The sequence below is a fragment of the Hylobates moloch genome, unplaced genomic scaffold (assembly GCF_009828535.3).
Source record: "Hylobates moloch isolate HMO894 unplaced genomic scaffold, HMol_V3 SCAFFOLD_3, whole genome shotgun sequence".
In the NCBI taxonomy this organism is placed as follows: domain Eukaryota; kingdom Metazoa; phylum Chordata; class Mammalia; order Primates; family Hylobatidae; genus Hylobates; species Hylobates moloch.
In genome coordinates this window covers 84,458,023-84,480,631 of record NW_026652278.1, presented here as the reverse complement: position 1 = coordinate 84,480,631, position 22,609 = coordinate 84,458,023, and the positions used below count along the sequence as shown (strand labels likewise).

At 47.8% G+C, this 22,609-nt stretch overlaps 1 protein-coding gene across 3 annotated transcripts in view; it reads left to right on the top strand.

The window, feature by feature from the left end:
• Positions 1-339: 339 nt before the first annotated feature.
• Positions 340-22,609, top strand: part of ALOX5 (arachidonate 5-lipoxygenase) — a 76,359-nt gene continuing 54,089 nt past the window's right edge. For 2 of the 3 annotated variants that reach the window (XM_058435792.1, XM_032142624.2), the window contains exons 1-3: positions 340-556; positions 8,624-8,822; positions 20,305-20,386. In XM_058435792.1, coding sequence (XP_058291775.1) covers positions 407-556; positions 8,624-8,822; positions 20,305-20,386 — 431 coding nt within the window. In that variant the 5' untranslated portion in view covers positions 340-406. Of the gene's footprint in view, positions 557-8,623; positions 8,823-9,347; positions 9,510-20,304; positions 20,387-22,609 lie in introns of those variants that run through there. The other variant, XM_058435793.1, reaches the window with a different exon arrangement.

Below are 22,609 nucleotides of genomic sequence, written 5' to 3'. Positions count from 1 at the left end.
GGCAGGCAAGCAGGGCAAAGGGTGGAAGCAATGCAAGAGAGACCGAGTGAACGAATGGATAAGGGTTGGCAGCCGAGGTTGCCCCAGTCCCCTGGCTGCGGGAACAGACACCTCGCGGAAGAGAGACCCAGGAGCGAGGACCCCTGCCCCGCCCCAGGCGAGGTCCCGCGCAGTCGGCGCGGCGTGAAGAGTAGGAGAGAAGTACTGCGGGGGCAGAGGCGGGGGCGGGGGCGGGGGCGAGGGCGGCGGGGAGCCCGGGGCCAGGCCGGGGCGGGGCCGGGATGACCGGGGCGGGGCCAGGACCGGGGCCCCGGACCAGTGGTGGGAGGAGGCTGCGGCGCCAGATGCGGACGCCTGGACCGCCGCGCCGAGGCTCCCCGCGCTCGCTGCTCCCGCGGCCCGCGCCATGCCCTCCTACACGGTCACCGTGGCCACTGGTAGCCAGTGGTTCGCCGGCACTGACGACTACATCTACCTCAGCCTCGTGGGCTCGGCAGGCTGCAGCGAGAAGCACCTGCTGGACAAGCCCTTCTACAACGACTTCGAGCGCGGCGCGGTGAGCGCGGGCGGGGCGCGGGTGGGGCGCGGGCTGAGGTGCGTCCGGGACCGGTTTGGACTGCAGAAGGCCTGGGCGGGGGCGCCGAGGGCCGGTCGGGGCAGCCCGGACAGGGCTGGGGGTGTCTAGGACCCTGTCAGGGCGGGCAGAACTGCGGTGGGGCGTGCCCTGGGCTCCCAGCGGCCGGTAGGTACCCTGGTGGGGAAGCGTCCAGGACCCCTCGCGGCGGCCGCGACCTGTGTGGGAAGCGGGAGACTTCCCGCGTGCCGTCTGCAAGGCGCCGCACGTCTCCCCTGGGAGGAGAAGGCCCAAGGTTTCCTCTCCATTCCAAGATCTGGGCTCCGAGGCTCCGGAGCCTCCTTCACTGGGCCGCATTTCTTGTGCCGCCTCTTCCTCAGGCTCCTTCTGCAGGTCGCACAGGGAGGGAGAGGCAGAGGAGTCATGCTCACAGAACCCTGAGGGCACCTCGGAGCAGCCAGCTGTGAGCCGTGGGGAAGGGTGCAGGTCAGCGGGTCCAGAGGCCGAGTTCCGTCCAGACATGACCACCAGCTCACTCTACCGTCTGTCTGGGCCTCAGTTTCCCCAGCTGTAAAATGGAGGGTTGGCTTCAGTCTGGTCCATGAGTCATGGGTGAGCCCAGGCCCATCTGGTGGCTCAGACGGCACCTGGGCAGCTTACATTCTCAGGACAGGCCCCAGAGGAAATTAAAGGGAAGGAACAGAACCCAGGCCAGGAGAGACCTTTCCTAAGTGGAGGGGCTGCACTCCCTCCCAGCAGAATGTACACCAGGGAACACTTCCACGCTAGGTGTGAGGACTCGGGGGAGCCCTCAGCATTTGGAAGCTGGTTCCTAATGCTGATCTGGACCTGATTTCCAGTCCCACGACTCTTTTCCGCTAGCATGGGCAGGTCGCAGTTCTCACTGAGCCTTTAATGAAGTGCCTAATCCAGTACTTGGCACAGAGCAAGCGCTCCATAAATGACTGGTAATAGTCCTAGACATACTGCAGGTGCACAAGGAATATCAGTTCCCTTCCACCCCCACCCCAGCTCCTAACTGGACCAAAAAGATTTAGACTTTACCAAGCTGCCTTCTCACCATTTAGTTTACTATTTGATCAAACCCTATGAAATTGCTCATAATGGACAAATACAACTGGCAAGTTCATGTTTCAACTGATTACTCTTGGATAAAATTTGTGTTTTAGGTGTGCAGAGCCTAAAGTAAGTAAAAACTACTCTTTTTCTGGATTCCAAGCTCTCCATGGGCTCGATTCCTATCCAGGAGCCTCAGACACTCACTGTAGCACGACACGGCCCTCAGCCAAGCTCACTAGCAACCTGGCTTGAGCTCCCTTCAGGAAGAGTTAGGTGTTGAGTACAAGAGCAACCTTCAGTGCTTAGTTGCCCCAGTCAGGGAACTGACCTTGAGGACTGCGGCGCCCTGGAGTTAATGTGTCATCCATTTAGGGTGATGGCACCCTCTGCCATTTCTGACGCACCTTCATTTACTTCCATTATTTCATAGATTCCCCCACACCTAGGGGAGAAGGACAGGGTACAAATTACTTCCCCTTTGTAAGTGCTTCCCCCTCCCCATTCTCCTCCACACATCATAAGGTTCTAGAAGCACAGGCCATTGGTGTGCTCACACTGCACGGCACGGGCACCCTGTGTGTGGTTTCCTCCTGGAGGGGACACGCTAACGTGGCCATAGCAGGCTCTTCGGACAAAGAGTGAAGGCACTGTTTTGTCCACTATCTCCCTCTCTCGGTCTGTCTTCTTCCCCACCCTGAGAAGTCATTCAAATGACATTATAATTAAACACCTCAGCCGGAATCCCAGGCGCAAATTTCAGGAGAGATTTGCATGTCACATTTCCATTGGGTTGAGAGGGCTATAAGTCAGGGTGGGGCGGGGGGCCGGATGGGGGTGAGGGCTACCGCAGGGTGGGGAACCAGCTAAGACTGAAAGTTTCCTTGAAAAAATCAGCTTTTGAGAAAGTTCCTGTTGATGCAAAGTTACTCCACACTTTCTCTTGCCCAGCCCAGAACTACTTCCTCATTCTCCCAGCTTGGTATCTGTAAAGACAATCATCCTTTTTGGGTAAAGGTAAAAGAGAAACCCTAGAGGAAGTACTTGCTGAGAAGACAAGATTATCCCATTTTACAGGGAAAAGTGTTAAAATCTATATTGTTAACAGTAGTAACAATAACAATAAAAGTATTTCCACACAATTTAATCATTTCCAAGTTATTGGCGGGTCAACACTCCCCTCCTCCAGGGCATAGTTCAGTCGAATAATGGACAGAACTGATTTTTTCCTTGATAAAGTGAGTCCCAAGTCCCTTGTAATTCTCATCAGAGTTCTGCATAGTGATTCAGTCAGGACTGGGAATCAAGTCCTTCGCAGGTGGTATTATCCTATAAACGGTTGTGTCTTCCTTGGCTCCTCACTGTCTGCTGGAGAAAGACAGGATCCTACACAGAATGGCCGTATTTCCAGAGGCTAACCCAAGTCTAGGCAAATTTAACAAGTTGATTTGTTTCTTTAACTCTGTAAATTTAAAGTAATTCAGATCGGATACGATAACTGTAACAGATCTGAAGATTTCTGAGAAATCTTAGTTGGCCCATTTCATCCTGTGCTGGTACTTTTAAGAAAGCTAAGGGCAATAGCGTGGTGTTTAATATATGATACTTGAATATGTTCAACAAGTGTAGAAAAGTCTTATAATGATACATGCTTCTTAAATATAGTCAGTGAGTATTCTTACATTCATGACAAAATAATTCTAGAATACCTCCTTCTTGTGAATGGGAATATATTAGTGGAGCATAGGTATTTCTTTGTTATGACCCTCAATCCGTCTCTCATCTCCCAGTCTCCCCCTCTGAGCCATCTTTTCCCTACATTCTGCCCCCTCTTCTGCCTCCTCTTCCTTCCCCTGCTCCCAGTTCCCTAAATGCCCCCCACTTCTGCTCTCTGCCCTACAACTCTCCCTTCTTTTTTGCTCTGAATTTTCCTCTACACTCCGTCTTCCAGCCACCTCTCAGAGGCCCCTTCTCTGCTCCCTCAATCTCCGGCTCTCTGTCCCACATTTTCCCCCTTCTCTGCCCTTTGGTCTCCCTATCCACTGCCCCCATCCCTCTCTCTGTCCCTTGTTCTCCTCAGCTCTTCCCCATAGCCTCCCTCTCTCTCATCCCGAGTCTCTGTTTTGTCTGGCCCCCAATCTTCCTCTCTGCTCTACAGCTTCCTCCTCCCACAAGCCCGTCATTAGTCCCCCTCCAAGATGGGTAGCCTGGGGATGGGGCACACATCCTTGCTTCTGCAGAGATCCGTCTCCCTGTCCCAGCAACAGCAGAGATCTGATGAAAGACAGATGAAAACTTTCCTAAAATGCTGATGGAAAGCTCACATGAAAACTGACCAACTCACTCTTTGCCGAAGTACTCAAAAGCTTTAAAACTACATATCCAATAAAAAGTTAAAAGCAACAAGCAAAATCAGCAAAGTGGCCCCTTGTGAAATGAGGCTGGTGAGTTGCAGGTTTCCTTTGTCTCTCTCCAGCATCTGCACCACCACGCCACCCACTTCTGTTCCCAGAAACTGTGTCCAGCCTTCCTCCTCCCACGTGTGAATCCCCTGGGGACCCTGCCCTCCCAGTTCCCACATCTGAAATGTGCTACCCATGCCCATCCTCCTACTCACCTGCCCTCTGAAATCTGATCAGCCCCCAAAAGCTGCCTGAAATACCCTCTCTTATGAAGCTTTTCCCTGTCCTTCCATGCCACTCCACATTGCCCCTTTACACTCCATCAGGGTACGAACCAGGGCTCAAAGCTGGGCCTTCTAGCTTCCGGTTCAGGGCTTTTCTCAAGATGTGGCCGTGGGGAACTGTGGGAGGAACGTGGGCTTGGCCATCACACAGGTGTAAGTTCTGATCTTGAGGCCACCATTGCTCTCTGAGCCTCAGTTTCTATCTGTAAAGCAGGATAATCACCCGCTCGGCTGTTCCCAGGTCCAGTGCTTCCTGAGGGCCTGTTGGGAGGTGTCCACTGTTGATAGTGCCCACCATAATTCAGTGTGTCACCTGAGAATTTAATGCATCACAGCAAATAGACAAATATAGCATCAGCCCAGTGTACTTGGCCCAGAGAGGAGGGAGGAAGGTGGCACTGTAGCTCCACAAACCTTCCGAAGTTCTTATTTTGCAGTTTGACACATGTGACCCTGGTATTTTCCTGGAGGGAGGGAGGCTTTTCTCTATCTGTCATTCTTCCAGTAGTGGCCCCTGGGATGTTAGAACCACAGCAATTAAGCTTTGTCTTTTACTTCCTGAGTTGGGTCAAGGCTGGAGCCCTCTGCCCCTTGTTCACCTCCTATCACATTCAGGCCTGAAGCCAGCACTAGGAAAGTGGCTGTGCTGGCCATAGACCAGCCAGACTGCAGGCCTGGCCCCCTCCTGCTGTGGAAGGCCTCGTCAGATGGCAGATGGAGTCCTTGTAAATCTGCCTGGTGATTTCACTCCAAGTGAAACTCAGGGGCTCTCCACCAGGTGCCTGCAGGTGTGGGCAGGGCAGGGGGCCAGGAGTGTCCCAGTCCCCTGTGACTGCAGCACAGGTGTGCTGGAGGGTCACCCCACTGTCCACTCCCTCAGAGAAGCTGGTCAGTCTCTTCATGTGGGTTGTCACCCCCAGGTAGACATCGGGCCCTCCCTGTGGGACCTGCCCAGCCCTGGAATGCCTCCTCAGCCCATCTCCCTCCCCTCTTAGTCCAAGGTACTGGGAGCCTCCCTCCCATGAGAGTGTCACTGTTAGCTCCTCCTGCCCCACCCCAGCTTTCCTGGCATCTATCCCCTGAGGACACCTTCCTCCCTCTCCAGCCCCTCAGAGCCATAGGAAAGCTACCTCCCCTGCAGCAGCCACACTCAGACCAAGCCCGGGCCTCTGGTGGCCGCCCCTCAGTCCTCACTGCACACAGACTTGCTCTGCCTGCCCCACCAGCACTCAGAATGCCTCCCACTCTCCCTCTGTCCTCACAGCCCTGTCTCCACCCTTTCATGAGTTCCTTCTGGGCTTTGAGCGAAGGAGTTTGAGATCACAGGTTCAGTTTCCCATGTGTGCTCCAGTTACTCGGATTGGCACATGTAGTCACGAAGTGGCCGTGACGCAGGGGCCCATGCTAGCTCACAGGCGGTGCAGGGCCTGGTGCCCTGCAACCCCCTGGATTCAGGAAGGGGCACCGGTGGTTCTGATGCACACAACCGGTGGCCTGTGCCTCTGGAGAAAGGAGGCCACCCAGGATGGTGTCATTTCATTTTCTCAATGGTCCTGCAAGTGAGGAGTATCTCCCCTGGGTAGATGAAGAAACAGCTTCAGAGAATGAAGCAATGTGCCCGGGCCATCCAGCTAGTTGCCTGAAGCTGGGATGTGAATTCAGAGCTCCAGACCCCAGGGCCCACCCAGCCTTCTACCCCTCACTGCCCTCTCCCCACTCTTCGGTGGGATCAGGAATCTCTGTCTTGGCTCACAACCTGCAGCTGAGGCCTCTGTAAATCCCTGTGGCATGCAGGGCCTGGCGTGGGGCAGGCACGACGCGTATCCAGTCCTGGGCCACTCAGCCCCCACTCTGCTCCTCCAGATGGGCCCTAGCCCCTGAGGTGCTGAGACTCCTGTCCCATCAGAACCTGCCCACCCTGCCCATGATGGGCGAGGCCTAGTGTGGGGCCCTGCTCTCCTGAGGACAAGCTGTGGCAGGAAGTCTTTCTCAGAGGCGGCAGGTGAGGCTGCTACTCTCCCTGCAGGAGGGGCATTCTCGTGGGGCTGAGGCTGGTCCACATGTGGCTGGACCCAAGACATGTCATCCCAGCACATGGACCTGGCTCCTCTGTCATCAGAAACTGTTCCTAGAGCCTCTGGCCTAGACCACAGAGCACAAGGAGGAAGCTTCCGCTTTCTGACCACAAGCGTCTGGCCTCAGCGTCAGCCACCCCAAACTGCTCATGGTGTTCAGAGCCAAGAGGTTTGCGGAAAACACTCAAGTTCCCATTCCTCTTAGGAAGCCCTCCAGGGGTCCTCCTGGCAGCTTGGAGGCAGGGCATGGAATGAGGATGCCTGCGCTCGCACAAAGGATGATACCCCTCGCCCCTTCCACTTTGCCATCATGCTGAGAACTCTAGGTTCTGCCGCCAGGGGTAAAGTTCAAGGGTTGATGAATCTGGCTTAGAAAGTGCCTTGCGGGGGCCAGGCACAGTGGCTTATGCCTGTAATCCCAGCACTTTGGGAGGCCGAGGCAGGCGGATCACTTGAGGTCAGGAGTTTGAGACCAGCCTGGCCAACATGGTGAAACCTTGTCTCTACTAAAAATACAAAACTTAGCCAGATATGGTGGCAGGTGCCTGTAGTCCCAGGTACTTGGGAGACTGAGGCAGGAGAATCACTTGAACCCTGGAAGTGGAGGTTGCAGTGAGCCGAGATCGAGCCACTGCACTCCAGCCTGAGCAACACAGTGAGACTCCACCTCAAAATGAAAAAGAACATGCCTTGGAGGGCATCGAGTCCAGGGCTTTCCAAACCTGCTGGTCATCAGAACGTGTGATGCAATGCCTGAGCCTCTCATCCCACCTTCCTGTCTGCCATCCATTGCTGCAGAGACAACAGCCCTCCAGAAGCTATGGCTGCTGCCTCAGAGCCACCCATGTCCTGGAAGCAGGAGCCTGGCAGGGAGGGGGCCAAGCAGCCTTGTCCCGGAGGCCTGGGCAGCTGTGCTGTACACAGCCTGGGGTGGTGCCTTCTAGCTGCAAGGCCAGCCTCACCCTGCCACCAGTAATGCCACAGGTGCAGCCAGAGCTGCTTGGTCTCACTGTTCTCTGGGCATCACCATGCAGCTGTGAACTGCAAATGTCCCAGGACGACTCGAATCCATGTGAGCTCCCTGTATCTAAGCCTCACCATTTTCACTCACTTGTTAGCCCCACTGAAAACTGGAAAGAGAGGAAGTGGCTATGATGAAAAGACCTGGGGTGGGACTCCAGCTCTGCTGGCAAGTGGCAGAGGTGGGAGTCACTGAGGCTTGCTGTCTTCATCTGTGGAAGGGGTCGTAAATCCCCTGCACTCCAAGAGTCATTGTGGGGATCCACTGTCAGCAAGCCCATCTCCAGTTGTAAAGGCCTCCCACAAGGCTATCCCATGTGGGGGCAGCTGCGGACCCTCACTGGGCACAGCCCCACAGGTGCAGGCATGAGCCTGGGGATCTCCCCCTCCTCTAGCCTGAGCTAAGTGCAGACAGCAGACATTGCCCTCTGAGCAGCACAGTACCATCTTGGCTCGCTGGATTCTCTCTCCTCAAGGGCAGGGCCCAGGATTTGTCCATTTCTTTCACCTGCCTGGGTCGTAGCACTGAGCCTTGTCAGGGGCAGGCCTTCAGTGAATGTCTTGGCTAAATGAATTCAGGAGTTCATTTAAGGTGTTCATGAAGAGTCTTGGCTCCATGAACTGTAGTGGAGGCAAAACTCTACCTCTTCCCATTTCAGCTAGGTCTGAGAATCAGCATAAGACAGATTCATGGGCAAAAGCATACAGATTTCTTTAATACAAGTTGTACGTGGCATGGGAGCCCTCTTAAAAAGATGAAGACCCCAAGAAGCAGTTAGAGTCAATCCCCCTTAGATACTGCATTGGATGAATCATTGTGAAACATGATAAGGCCAAGGGGCTTGGGCTAGGGCAGGTAACTGGGCAGGGAAGTGACTCGGGAGGTAAGGGTTCATTGTACAAGATCTGTTTGTATGGATTTCCTTTGGCTTCAACTTCCCAACCTTGATGAAAAGAGTGTTACTTTCCTTTTGGTATAGGGAGGACATCTTTCCCAGGGGACTTTCATCTCCTGCTTCTAAGAAACAGCACGAATGTCAGAGTATCTTACACCTGCTGTTTTTTTAAGTGCTTTTCATTCAACAGAGTCCCGTGCCACAGCAGCATACTTCGGTGTGACAAATTCTTAACACTTCTAGAACAAAGGCTCAGGAGACCACGTGTGGCCTGATTGGCTGTTCTCCTTCCCAGGTGGATTCGTACGACGTGACTGTGGACGAGGAACTGGGCGAGATCCAGCTGGTCAGAATCGAGAAGCGCAAGTACTGGCTGAATGACGACTGGTACCTGAAGTACATCACGCTGAAGACGCCCTACGGGGACTACATCGAGTTCCCCTGCTACCGCTGGATCACTGGTGATGGCGAGGTTGTCCTGAGGGACGGACGCGGTGAGCAGCGCAGGCCCCTTCTGCCCCGGGCTTCCCAAGAACCGAAAGTTCTTCCTGTCCTCAAAGCACTGTAGTCATAGGAGGAATGACACTGCTGTGCAGGAGCGGGAAGTGGGAGGGCTCTTGCCCTGTGCCTCGACATACCTACAGGAGGCATGACTTTCCTTGGGATTCTTACAAGCCCCTGAGGGTGGAGCGGGTGGCCCCAGGCCTCACTGTCGTCATGTCCTCACTCTGCACTACAGTTCTACGGGGGAGGGTTGTGCCCCTCTTTTTGTCAGTGAGTAACTAGGGTCCATACAGGCAGATACCTATGGGACATGCCCCTGGATGGGCACTTCTGTAGTTGCCAGGGTGTGGCATCACTTTCTAGGTTCATAGCCTGCCCTCTGTGAGATCACAGTAGGGCTCAGGCAAGCTCGGGAGGCCCATGTGGGCCTGGGGAGGGAAGGGGTGGACAAGGAGCACCCCAAGTGCCAGCTCTGAGAGGCCATGGATGGGCCTGCAAATCGCAGTTACCAGTTCTTCAACCCGAAGTCTCACCTTTCGCTTAAAGAGAGAAGAACCTCAAATCTGTTCCCCTTACTAAGACGCCCAGATGTGCAGACCTCAGTTAGGAGGCCATTCTTTGTAAGGGACACACAGCTGACCTGGTACAGAGCATCAGAGACAGACACAGGCATCAAGGTCAGCCAAGGTCCCTGAATGAACCGCCTTGCATACCCAGCTTCCTAGTGTGCCTGGCAAAATCCTACCTCGTTTCGAGTCATAACCGTTCGGCTTGCTCTCTGTTTAAAACTGGAAGGATAAGCCTTCAAAGGCCAGGCAGCCAGCGTAATAATAAGAAGCCACTGCTTCTGCCATGACAGCGTCAAACTTTCTCTTTGCCAGGTTTCCTGTAGCTAGTGTGTTCTTCACAAAGTTTGGTGGGGTAGGTAGGAAGAGATGACTGTTACCCCCATTTTATAGCTAAGAAAACTGAGACAAAGGAGAAAAAAGTTATTCTGTACCTGCTGTTCTTAAGCTACCAGGCCACATCCCATCGTCTCTGAAGTGGAATTTGACTTAAGAAACCAAATCTCCAGAATATTTCTGAACATGGAGATAAGAGGATTTTTGTCCCCCTACCTAATGACAGAAAAAAAATCATAAAGTTCATTTATTCTTGTGGTCGACAGAATGTGGAAGGTTGTGGACAGGGCACTTCTCTTTTTCTGGTGGTTAGAAAATGCTGGCTCTGAAACTCCCTCCTGCACATCTACCCAAGGTCTCAGTTATGAAGCCCTTCTTCCTGCAGACCCTTCAGCTCATCTTGGCAAAAAACAGATGGTACACTAGGATGAGGGTTTAAGAAAGGGGTGTCACAAAGTTGTGGGCCCATGTGCAGAGGGACCATGCAGAGTGCAGGGCCATCAGCAGCACTAGTCCTGATGCAAGGGGAGGAGGAAGGTTGTGGGAGTAATGCAGAAGTATCCTGGAGACAGCACCCTTGGAGGAGCTGCGGCCCTCAGTAGAAAGGTGCTGGGGAGTAATTGGCCTCTCCTTGCTCTACACATTCCCTCCCTCTGGTCAGAGTTCCCAGTGGAAAGCTCATTGAGGCATCTCATTCCAATCACTTTCAGGGACAGCACAGGTTGGAGGGTGAGCAGAGAGAAGCTGTCCAGCAAGTTCCATTCTCGCTACTGCTGTAAAACCAACCTCCTTGGTAACTTTAAACAGCCATTTAATTTTGTTCATGCTCTTGCCGGTCAGGAATTTAGGAAAAGCTTCACTGGGCGGTTCATCTGTGGCCATGTAGCATCAGCTGAGGGGGCTGGGCCTTCTTCTCTCACGTGTCTGGCACCTCTAGGCTCCTTGGCCTCTCTGTCCATATGGAGTCTCATTCTTTAAGGCCTCTCACAGAATGGTGTCCTCTGGGTGCTTGCATTTCTTACATGATGGCTGGCTTCCAAGAGCAAGTTTTCTAAGAGACAGAAAATGGAAGCTGCCAATCTCTTGAGGCTTGGTCCTGGAAACTGGCACACTGTAACTTCCACCATATTCTACTGCTCCAAGCAGTCACAGAGCCCACTCAGACTCTGGGGGGTGGGGAGGGATGCAGACCCCCCATCTCTCAATGGAAGGAATGTCAAAGAATTTGTGGCCTATTATTATTATTGTTGTTGTTTTGAGACAGAGTCTCACTCTATTGCCCAAGCTGGAGGACAGTGGCACGATCTCGGCTCACTGCAACCTCTGCCTCCCAGGTTCAAGCGATTCTCCTGCCTCAGCCTCCCAGGTAACTTGGTTTACAGACTCCAGGTAGCCACCAAGCCTGGCTAATTTTTGTATTCTTACTAGAGATAGGGTTTCGCCACGTTGGCCAGACTGGTCTGGAACTCCTGACCTCAGGTGATCCACCCCCCCCGGCCTCCCAAAGTGCTGGGATTACAGTCATGAGCCACCATGTCCAGCTGTGGCCAATTATTAATCCACCACATGGCACAACAACCAATCCCTTGAACAACCTGGAAATGAGGGGGGCCAGCCTACAAGTGATTCAATTACTCACCATATGATCACCCCTTAAATCTAATATTTCACCACTACACCTTGGGTGAACATGAATGTCAGAGGGCCATTACTGTGGCCCCACAGATCCAGAGCATCTGTGTGAAGGGACAGCTTCATTTAGGCACTGTGTCAGTCCTTGGAACCTGCCCTGCTGAGCTCTTCTGCCATCAGTCCAGGCTTTCTCATCCTGCCGTGCTCCCAGAACTTCATCAGCCATTGGATAGATTCTTCAAACACCTTCGGGACCAGGGGAGACAGAACTATTCTCTTTTTGAAACTTGACATGTTGCAATTCTGCATGTACTGGCTTATTCATACCAGTGAAACTGAAGCGATCCAGCTCCTCAGAGTCAAGGTGCCCAAGAGATTAGCTGGTTCCTTCAGGTAGATAAGAGATGATGAATGTTGAGTGCCTCCAGAATTACCCCCCATAGCCAATGATAACAGTTATTGTCACCATTAATACTCACCTTGCCTTCTGTGGCCTCAAGCCTCCCCTCCTGGCTGCCTTTACATCCCCAGGGGAGAATGCAGAGGTATCCCATTAATATTCCTTTTTGGGCCCCAGTTCCAAGCTCAAGGATGAAGATGCCTCAGCCTGGAAGTGCTGTCAGGTGGACAGCTCAGAATGTGGCCTGAGTGACATCTGAGAGCTAACTGGGTCCAGGTCTGCAATTAGATCACTACAGAGGTTGAAGCCTATAGTTCTAGCACTTTGGGTGGCTAAGGCGGGAGGATTGTTTGAGTCTAGGATTTTGACACAAGCCTAGGCAATGTAGAGAGACCCCATCTCTACAAAAAAAATTGAAAATTAGCTAGGGGCCGAGGTGGATGGATCACAAGGTCAGGAGATCGAGACCATACTGGCTAACATAGTAAAACCCCGGCTCTACTAAAAATACAAGAAATTAGCTGGACATGGTGGTGGGCAACTAGTCCCAGCTACTTGGGAGGCTGAGGCAGGAGAATGGCGTGAACCTGGGAGGTGGAGCTTGCAGTGAGCTGAGATCATGCCACTGCACTCCAGCCTGGGCGACAGAGCAAGACTCTGTCTTTAAAAAAAAAAAAAAAAAAATTAGCCAGGCGTGGTAGTGTGTGCCTATAGTCCCAACTACTTAGGAGGCTGAGGTTGGGGAATCACTTGAGTCCTGAAGTTCAAGGCTGCAGGGAGTTATGATCATGCCACTGCACACTAGCCTGGGAGACAGGGGAAGACCCTGTCTCTTAAAAAATAAAAATAAAATAAATACAAAATAAAATACAAAGACTCAGAAGAGGGGTTTTAGAAACTTTTATAGCAACTTAACAAAACAATTTTATGACTTTTGTACCTAATAAGAAAAAAAAAGACTTGCATTTTGAATATCTTTGGGTTTTTTAAATTTCATTTTTCTAGTAATTAATTTTTATTATATTTTACAAAAATATCAATCTGTGTTGAAAAGTAAGTTTTAAAACATAATGCTTTACCACAAGAGCTAGAAAAACTATTCCAGGACATGTTTTCAGGAGATCTGGGCTCGCCCTATTCACAGCTCTATGGGCTGCGTTCACAGGCTTGGCCTTAAGCAACAGTTTAAAGAGTGGTCCTGATATGACCTCATCTGCTCTAAAGGCTCCGAGAAGCAGCCCTGCCCTTAGCTACCTGCTCCAACTCCTGCGGTGAGAGACGGCAGCAGGACAGGCTGAGAGAGAAGATGCTCTCGGAGCTAGGCTTAGAGGGAGGAGCAGAACCCTCAGGCCAATGATGACTATAGGCATAATGATAATGATCATTGTTCCCTTCCATTGGCATTTACTGCATGCCAGGTGCTGTGTGGAGGGCTTTCCTGCATTCTCTCCCCAAATGCACACCATGACCCGGAGAAGTAGGCATTATCATCTCCATTTTACATGTGAGGGGGTCAGGGCAACTCTTGGTCACACAGCTTCAGTGAGAGACCCCAAGTCCAAGCACATGTGTCTCTTCTAAAGCCATCTAGGACACTGCACTCTTTTAGAATGAAGCTCATTCTCAATCCTCTGTGTAGGCACGACAAGGAACTGGGTTGTGTCATCGTCTGTATATCGAATCTTAAGTCACACATTTCTCCATGAAGCAATGAAATGGACTTAGAAACATAAGAACTGTGAGAACTGCTGCTCTCACAGGCGACACTAAAACCCAGAGTGAACTCCCATTTTTGCTCAGTATAAGAATTGCAGAGAAGAGGAATAAACTATTCTGCAGTGATTTAAAGATACCCACCAAGGGCCACAAAATGCCTTTCTCCTGGAGCAAAAAGGCAGCTCTGCACCAGGGGCCCTTAGGTCCCTGAAAAGTCTTGAGGGGCTGAGTGGAAGGTTAGGACATCAAGTGGAAATGCACACGCAGGCCAGAGTTAGGCATGTACTGTGCCTGCCAAGCCAAGTGAGAACCAAGCCTGGCTCTTGCATCTGAACATGATTCTCTAAGCACTGAAAGGCAGGGGCCCCAAGGCTTGCTGAATGACTGAGCAAGAGGATGAGGAACTGGATTTGGCTTTTATAAAGTGAGTGGCTAAGAGCACAGGATTTGAGTCTTATGTTGAAAATTCACTAATTCAGACTGGTTCCAAGATGGCCAAATAGGAACAGCTCCAGTCTACAGCTCCCAGCATGAGCAATGCAGAAGACAGGTGATTTCTGCATTTCTAACTGAGGTACCGGGTTCATCTCACTGGGGATTGTTGGACATGGGGACAGGACAGTGGGGGCAGCCCACCGAGTGTGAGCATCACCTCATCCGGGAAGCACAAAGGGAATTCCCTTTCCTAGCCAAGGGAAGTGGTGACGGACAGCACCTAGAAAATCGGGTCACTCCCACCCTAATACTGCACTTTTCCAGTTGTCTTAGCAAACGGCACACCAGAAGATTATATCCCGCACCTGGGTCGGAGGGTCTCACGCCCACAGAGCCTAGCTCATTGATAGCACAGCAGTCTGAGATTGATCTGCACGGTGGCAGCGAGGCTGGGGGAGGGGCACCCGCCATTGCTGAGGCTTGAGTAGGTAAACAAAGCGGCCAGGAAGCTCGAACTGGGTGGAGCCCATCACAGCTCAAAGAGGCCTGCCTGCCTCTGTAGACTCCACGTCAGGGGGCAGGGCATAGCTGAACAAAAGGCAGCAGAAACCTCTGCCGACTTAAGTGTTCCTGTCTGACAGCTTTGAAGTGACTAGTGGTTCTCCCAGCATGGAATTTGAGATCTGAGAATGGACAGACTGCCCCCTCAAGTGGGTCCCTGACCCCAGAGTAGCCTAACAGGGAGGCACCCTCCAGTAGGGGCAGACTGACACCACACATGGCCAGGTACACCTCTGAGATGAAGCTTCCAGAGGAACAATCAGGCAGCAACATTTGCTGTTCAGCAATATTTGCTGTTCTGCAGCCTCTGCTGCTGATACTCAGGCAAACAGGGTCTGGGGTGGACCTCTAGCAAACTCCAACAGACCTGCAGCTGAGGGTCCTGACTGTTGGAAGGAAAACTAACAAACAGAAAGGACATCCACACCAAAACCCCATGTGTATGTCACCATCATCAAAGACCAAAGGTAGATAAAACCACAAAGATGGGGAAAAACGGAGCAAAAAGCTGAACATTCTAAAAATCAGAGCACCTCTCCTCCTCCAAAGGAACGCAGCTCCTCGCAAGTGGTGGAACAAAGCAGGATGGAGAAAGACTTTGACGAGTTGAAAGAAGAAGGCTTCAGATGATCAAACTTCTCTGAGCTAAAGGAGGAAGTTCGAACCCATTGCAAAGAAGCTAAAAACCTTGAAAAAAGATTAGAGGAATGGCTAACTAGAATAACAAATGTAGAGAAGTCCTTAAATGACCTGATGGAGCTGAAAAACATGGCACGAGAACTACGTGATGAATGTACAAGCTTCAGTAGTGGATTTGATCGACTGGAAGAAAGGGTATCAGTGATTAAAGATGAAATGAATGAAATGAAGCGAGAAGAGAAGTTTAGAGAAAAAAGACGTAAAAAGACACTAACAAAGAATCCAAGAAATATGGGACTATGTGAAAAGACCAAATCTACGTCTGACTGGTGTACCTGAAAGTGACGGGGAGAATGGAACCAGGTTAGAAAACACTCTGCAAGATATTATGCAGTAGAACTTCCAAACCCTAGCAAGGCAGGCCAACATTCAAATTCAGGAAATACAGAGAACACCACAAAGATACTCCTTGAGAATAGCAACTCCGAGACACATAATTGTCAGATTCAACAAAGTTGAAATCAAGGAAATAATATTAAGGGCACTGAGAGAGAAAGGTCAGGTTACCCACAAAGGGAAGCCCATCAGACTAATAGCTGATCTCTCGGCAGAAACTCTACAAGCCAGAAGAGGGTGGGGGCCAATATTCAACATTCTTAAAGAAAAGAATTTTCAACCCAGAATTTCATATCCGGCCAAACTAAGCTTCATAAGTGAAGGAGAAATAAAATCCTTTACAGACAAGCAAATGCTGAGAGATTTTGTCACCACCAAGCCTGCCCTAAAAGAGCTCCTGAAGGAAGCACTAAACATGGAAAGGAAAAACCAGTACCAGCCACTGCAAAAACATGCCACATTGTAAAGACCATCGATGCTAGGAAGAAACTGCATCAACTAACGAGCAAAATAACCAGCTAACATCATAAAGACAGGATCAAATTCACACATAACAATATTAACCTTAAATGTAAATGCACTAAATGCTCCAATTAAAAGACAGACTGGCAAATTGGATAAGGAGTCAAGACCCATCAGTGTGCTGTATTCACAGAAACCATCTCATGTGCAGAGACATACATAGGCTCAAAATAAAGGGATGAAGGAAGATCTACCAAGCAAATGGAAAACAAAAAAAGGCGGGGGTTGCAATCCTACTCTCTGATAAAACAGACTTTAAACCAACAAAGATCAAAAGAGACAAAGAAGGCCATTACATAATGGTAAAGGGATCAATTCAACAAGAAGAGCTCACTATCCTAAACATATACGCACCCAATACAGGAGCACCCAGATTCATAAAGCAAGTCCTTAGAGACCTACAAAGAGACCTAGACTCCCACACAGTAATAATGGGAGACTTTAACACCCCATTGTCAACATTAGAGAGATCAATGAGACAGAAAGTTAACAATGATATCCAGAAATTGAACTCAGCTCTCCACCAAGCAGAAATAATAGACATCTACAGAACTCCCCACCCCAAGTCAACAGAATATACATTCTTCTCAGCACCACATCACACCTATTCCAAAATTGACCACATAGTTGGAAGTAAAGCACTCCTCAGCAAATGTAAAAGAACAGAAATTATAACAAACTGTCTCTCAGACCACAGTGCAGTCAAACTAGAACTCAGGATTAAGAAACTCACTCAAAACCACTCAACTACATGGAAACTGAATAACCTACTCCTGAGTGACTACTGAGTACATAACGAAATGAAGGCAGAAATAAAGATGTTCTTTGAAACCAACGAGAACAAAGACACAACATACCAGAATCTCTGGGACACATTTAAAGCACTGTGTAGACGGAAATTTATAGCACTAAATGCCCACGAGAGAAAGCAGGAAAGATACAAAATTGACACCCTAACATCACAATTAAAACAACTAGAGAAGCAAGAGGAAACACATTCAAAAGCTAGCAGAAGGCAAGAAATAATTAAGATCAGAGCAGAGCTGAAGGAGATAGAGACACAAAAAACCCTTCAGAAAATCAATGAATCCAGGAGTTGGTTTTTTGAAAAGATCAAAAAAATTGATAGACCGCTAGCAAGACTAATAAAGAAGAAAAGAGAGAAGAATCAAATAGATGCAATAAAAAGTGATAAAGGGGATATAACCACAGATCCCACAGAAATACAAACTACCATCAGAGAATATTATAAACAATTCTATGCAAATAAACTAGAAAATCTAGAAGAAACGGATAAATTCCTGGACACATACACCCTCCCAAGACTAAATCAGGAAGAAGTTGAATCCCTGAATAGACCAATAACAGACTCTGAAATTGAGGCAATAATTAATAGCCTACCAACCCAAAAAAGCTGAGGACCAGATAGATTCACAGCCGAATTCTACCAGAGGTACAAGGAGGAGCTGGTACCATTCCTTCTGAAACTATTCTAATCAATATAAAAAGAGGGAATCTTCCCTAACTCATTTTATGAGGCCAGCATCATCCTGATACCAAAGCCTGGCAGAGACACAACAAAAAAAAAGAATTTTAGACCAATATCCCTGATGAATATCGATGCAAAAATCCTCAATAAAATACTGGCAAACCGAATCCAGCAGCACATCAAAAAGCTTATCCACTATGATCAAGTGGGCTTCATCCCTAGGATGCAAGGATAGGTCAACATATGCAAATCAATACATGTAATCCAGCATATAAACAGAACCAAAGACCAAAACCACATGATTATCTCAATAGATGCAGAAAAGGCATTTGACAAAATTCAACCACTGTTCATGCTAAAAACTCTCAATAAATGAGGTATTAATGGGATGTATCTCAAAATAATAAGAGCTATTTGTGACAAACCCACAGCCAATCATACTGAATGGGCAAAAACTGGAAGCATTCCCTTTGAAAACTGGCACAAGACAGGGATGCCCTCTCTCCCCACTCCTATTCAACATAGTGTTGGAAGTTCTGGCCAGGGCAATCAGGCAGGAGAAAGCAATAAAGGATATTCAGTTAGGAAAAGAGGAAGTCAAATTGTCCCTGTTTGCAGATGACATGCCTGTATATCAAGAAAACCCCATTGTCTCAGCCCAAAATCTCCTTAAGCTGATAAGGAACTTCAGCAAAGTTTCAGGATACAAAATCAATGTGCAAGAATCACAAGCATTCTTATACACCAATCACAGACAAACAGAGAGCCAAATGATGAGTGAACTCCCATTCACAATTGCTACAAAGAGAATAAAATACCTAGGAATCCAACTTACAAGAGATGTGAAGGACCTCTTCAAGAACTACAAACTACTGCTCAACAAAATAAAAGAAGACACAAACAAATGGAAGAACATTCCACGCTCATGGATAGGAAGAATTAATATCATGAAAATGGCCATACTCCCAAGGTAATTTATAGTTTCAATGTCATCCCCATCAAACTACCAATGACTCTTCTCAGAATTGGATAAAACTACTTTAAAATTCATATGGAACCAAAAAAGGGCCTGCATTGCCAAGACAATCCTAAGCCAAAACAACAAAGCTAGAGGCATCACACTACCTGACTTCAAACTATACTACAAGGCTACAGTAACCAAAACAGCATGGTACTGGTACCAAAACAGAGACATAGACAAATGGAACAGAACAGAGCCCTCAGAAATAATACCACACATCTACAATCATCTGATCTTTGACAAACTTGACAAGAACAAGAAATGGGAAAAGGATTCCCTGTTTAATAAATGGTGCTGGGAAAACTGGCTAGCCATATGTAGAAAGCTGAAACTGGATCCCTTCCTTACACCTTATACAAAAATTAATTCAAGATGGATTAAAGACTTAAATGTTAGACCTAAAACCGTAAAAACCCTGGAGGAAAACCTAGGCAATACCATTCAGGACATAGGCATTGGCATGGACTTCATGTCTAAAACACCAAAAGCAATGGCAACAAAAGCCAAAATTGACAAATGGGATCTAATTAAACTAAAGAGCTTCTGCACAGCAAAAGAAACTACCATCAGAGTGAACAAGCAACCTACAGAATGGGAAAAATATTTTGCAATCTACTTATCTGACAAAGGGCTAATATCCAGAATCTACAAACAACTCAAATTTACAAGAAAAAAACAACCCCATCAAAAAGTGGGCGAAGGATATGAACAGACACTTCTCAAAAGACATTTATGCAGCCAACAGACACATGAGAAAATGCTCATCACCACTGGCCATCAGAGAAATGCAAATCAAAACCATAATGAGATACCATCTCATACCAGTTAGAATGGCAATCATTAAAAAGTCAGGAAACAACAGGTGCTGGAGAGGATGTGGAGAAATGGGAACACTTTTACACTGTTGGTGGGACTGTAAACTAGTTCAACCTTTGTGGAAGACACTGTGGCGATTCCTCAGGGATCTAGAACTAGAAATACCATTTGACCCAGCCATCCCATTCCTGGGTATATACCCAAAGGATTATAAATCATGCTGCTATAAAGACACATGCACACATATTTTTATTGCAGCACTATTCACAATAGCAAAGACTTGGAACCAACCCAGATGTCCATCGATGATAGACTGAATTAAGAAAATGTGGCACATATACACCATGGAATACTATGCAGCCATAAAAAAGGATGAGTTCGTGTCCTTTGCAGGGACATGGATGAAGCTGGAAACCATCATTCTCAGCAAACTATCGCAAGGACAGAAAACCAAACACCGCATGTTCTCACTCATAGGTGGGAATTGAACAATGAGAACACATGGACACAGGAAGGGGAACGTCACACACTGGGGCCTGTCATGGGGTGGGGGGATGGGGGAGGGATAGCATTAGGAGATATGCCTAATGTAAATGATGAGTTAATGGGTGCAGCACACCAACATGGCGCATGTATACATGTGTAACAAACCTGCACATTGTGCACATGTATCCTAGAACTTAAAGTAGAATTAAAAAAAAAAAAAAAGAAAATTCACTAATTAGGTGTGTGACCTTGGGTAAAGTTCAAGAGCAAAGCTACACAACTTCCCTAAGCCTCAGTTTCTTCATCATTAAGTGGGGAAGTGCTCTGAGGCTCAAATGAGGTCATGCACATAAAGCACTCGGCATGGGCAGGTCATCAGAAGGAAGCCTGCACACTGGGCATTGGGCATTGTTATTGTTCTTCCTAAGGCTCCTCTCATGTTGTTCTTTCTTTACAGCAAAGTTGGCCCAAGATGACCAAATTCACATTCTCAAGCAACACCGACGTAAAGAACTGGAAACACGGCAAAAACAATATCGGTGAGTTATGACATCAGATCGAGTGGCCACGGGGCCGTGGTTTCTTCTATCTCAAGTGCATGGTATGAAATAAACCCTTTCAAAGTGTATGGCCCGTCACTGCTGGAAAGTCACCAAGGCACCAGCTCCCAGTGTGGGTGCACAATCCCCAGACTTCACCTTACCTACAACTCCAGACAAGAGATGGAGAGGAGAGTAATGAAAATAACTTTGGATCAACCATATTGGCATGTAGGAAGAATGGGCAGAAAAGCTTGGGTGTACCTTAATGTTTGCCATTGTAGGGGTTGCCTCTTACTTCTTATGTCTTATAACAATTCAATTATAAAAGTGATATGTGATCAGCAACAAAATTGACAACTCTTCAGCCAACTGTCCAGAGAATTCAAACTATTAAAATGTGCAATAAGAGAAGAAAAATCAATACAGAAATTAAAATGAATAAAAAAGGAAAAATGAGACTCATAAAATGAGGGAAAATCAATACAGAAATTAAAATTAATAAAAAAGAATACTATGAACAATTGCATGCCAACAAACTAGTTCAATGAAATGCACAAATTCCTAGAAAGACACAAACTACCAAAACTGACTCATGAAGAAATAGTTAATCTGAATAAACCAATCACAACCAAAGAAATTGAATTAGTAATTCTAAAATTTCCCACAAATAAAAGCCCAGACCCAGATAGCTTCACTGGCTAATTCTATCAAACATGTAAAGAATTAATACCGATCTTGCATAAACTCTTTTAAGAAATAGAAGGAACACTTCCCAACTCATTGTCTCATACCCATATTATACCAAAAGTAAAGGCATCACAAGAAAACTATAAACCAATATCCCTTAGCAATATGGATATAAACATTTTCAATGAAATACTAGCAAAGCTAACCCAGCAGTATATAAAAGGCATTAAACAATATGAACTTGTGGGATTTAGCCCAGGAATGCAAAGTTGGTTTAACATCCAAAAATCAATAATTGAACTCACCATATCAATAGAGTAAAGAACAAAACAAAGTACATAATCATGTCAATAGACATACAGAAAAGGCATTTGACAAAATCCAACACCCATTCATGATAAAACACTCAAAAAATAGGAATTGAAGAAAATGTCCTCAACCTGATAAAGGTTTGAAAATTCACAATTAGGCTGGGTGTGGTGGCTCACACCAGTAATCCCAGCACTTTGGGAGGCCAAGGTGGGCAGATGACGAGGTCAAGAGATTGAGACCATCCTGGCCAACGTGATGAAACCCCATCTATACTAAAATACAAAAAGTAGCTTGGTGTGGTGGCACGCACCTGTAGTCCCAGCTACTCAGGAGGCTGAGGCAGGAGAATTGCTTGAACCCAGAAGGCGGAGGTTGCAGTGAGCCGAGATCATGCCACAGCACTCCAGCATGGTGACAGAGCAAGACTCCATCCCCCCACAAAAAAAAAAAAAAGAAAATTCACAGTTAACACTATACTTAATGATGAAAGGCTGAATCCGGAAACAGGATAAGGATGTTCACTTTTGCTACTTCTATTGAACATTGTACTGGAGGGTCTAGCCCCGTCAGTTAGGGAAGAAAAAGATAAGTAAAGGCATCCACACTGGAGGACAGTAAGTAAAACTATCACAATTTACAAATGACATGATCTTTTTTTTTTAGTAAAGCTTTATTATTATTATTATTATTATTATTATTATACTTTAAGTTTTAGGGTACATGTGCACAATGTGCAGGTTTGTTACATATGTATCCATGTGCCATGTTGGTGTGCTGCACCCATTAACTCGTCAGTTAGCATTAGGTATATCTCCTAATGCTGTCCCTCCCCCCACCCCACAACAGTCCCTGGAGTGTGATGTTCCCCTTCCTGTGTCCATGTGTTCTCATTGTTCAATTCCCACCTATGAGTGAGAACATGCAGTGTTTGGTTTTTTGTCCTTGCGATAGTTTGCTGAGAATGATGGTTTCCAGTTTCATCCATGTCCCTACAAAGGACATGAACTCATCATTTTTTATGGCTGCATAGTATTCCATGGTGTATATGTGCCACATTTTCTTAATCCAGTCTATCGTTGTTGGACATTTGGGTTGGTTCCAAGTCTTTGCTATTGTGAATAGTGCTGCAATAAAAATATGTGTGCATGTGTCTTTATAGCAGCATGATTTATAGTCCTTTGGGTATATACCCAGTAATGGGATGGCTGGGTCAAATGGTAT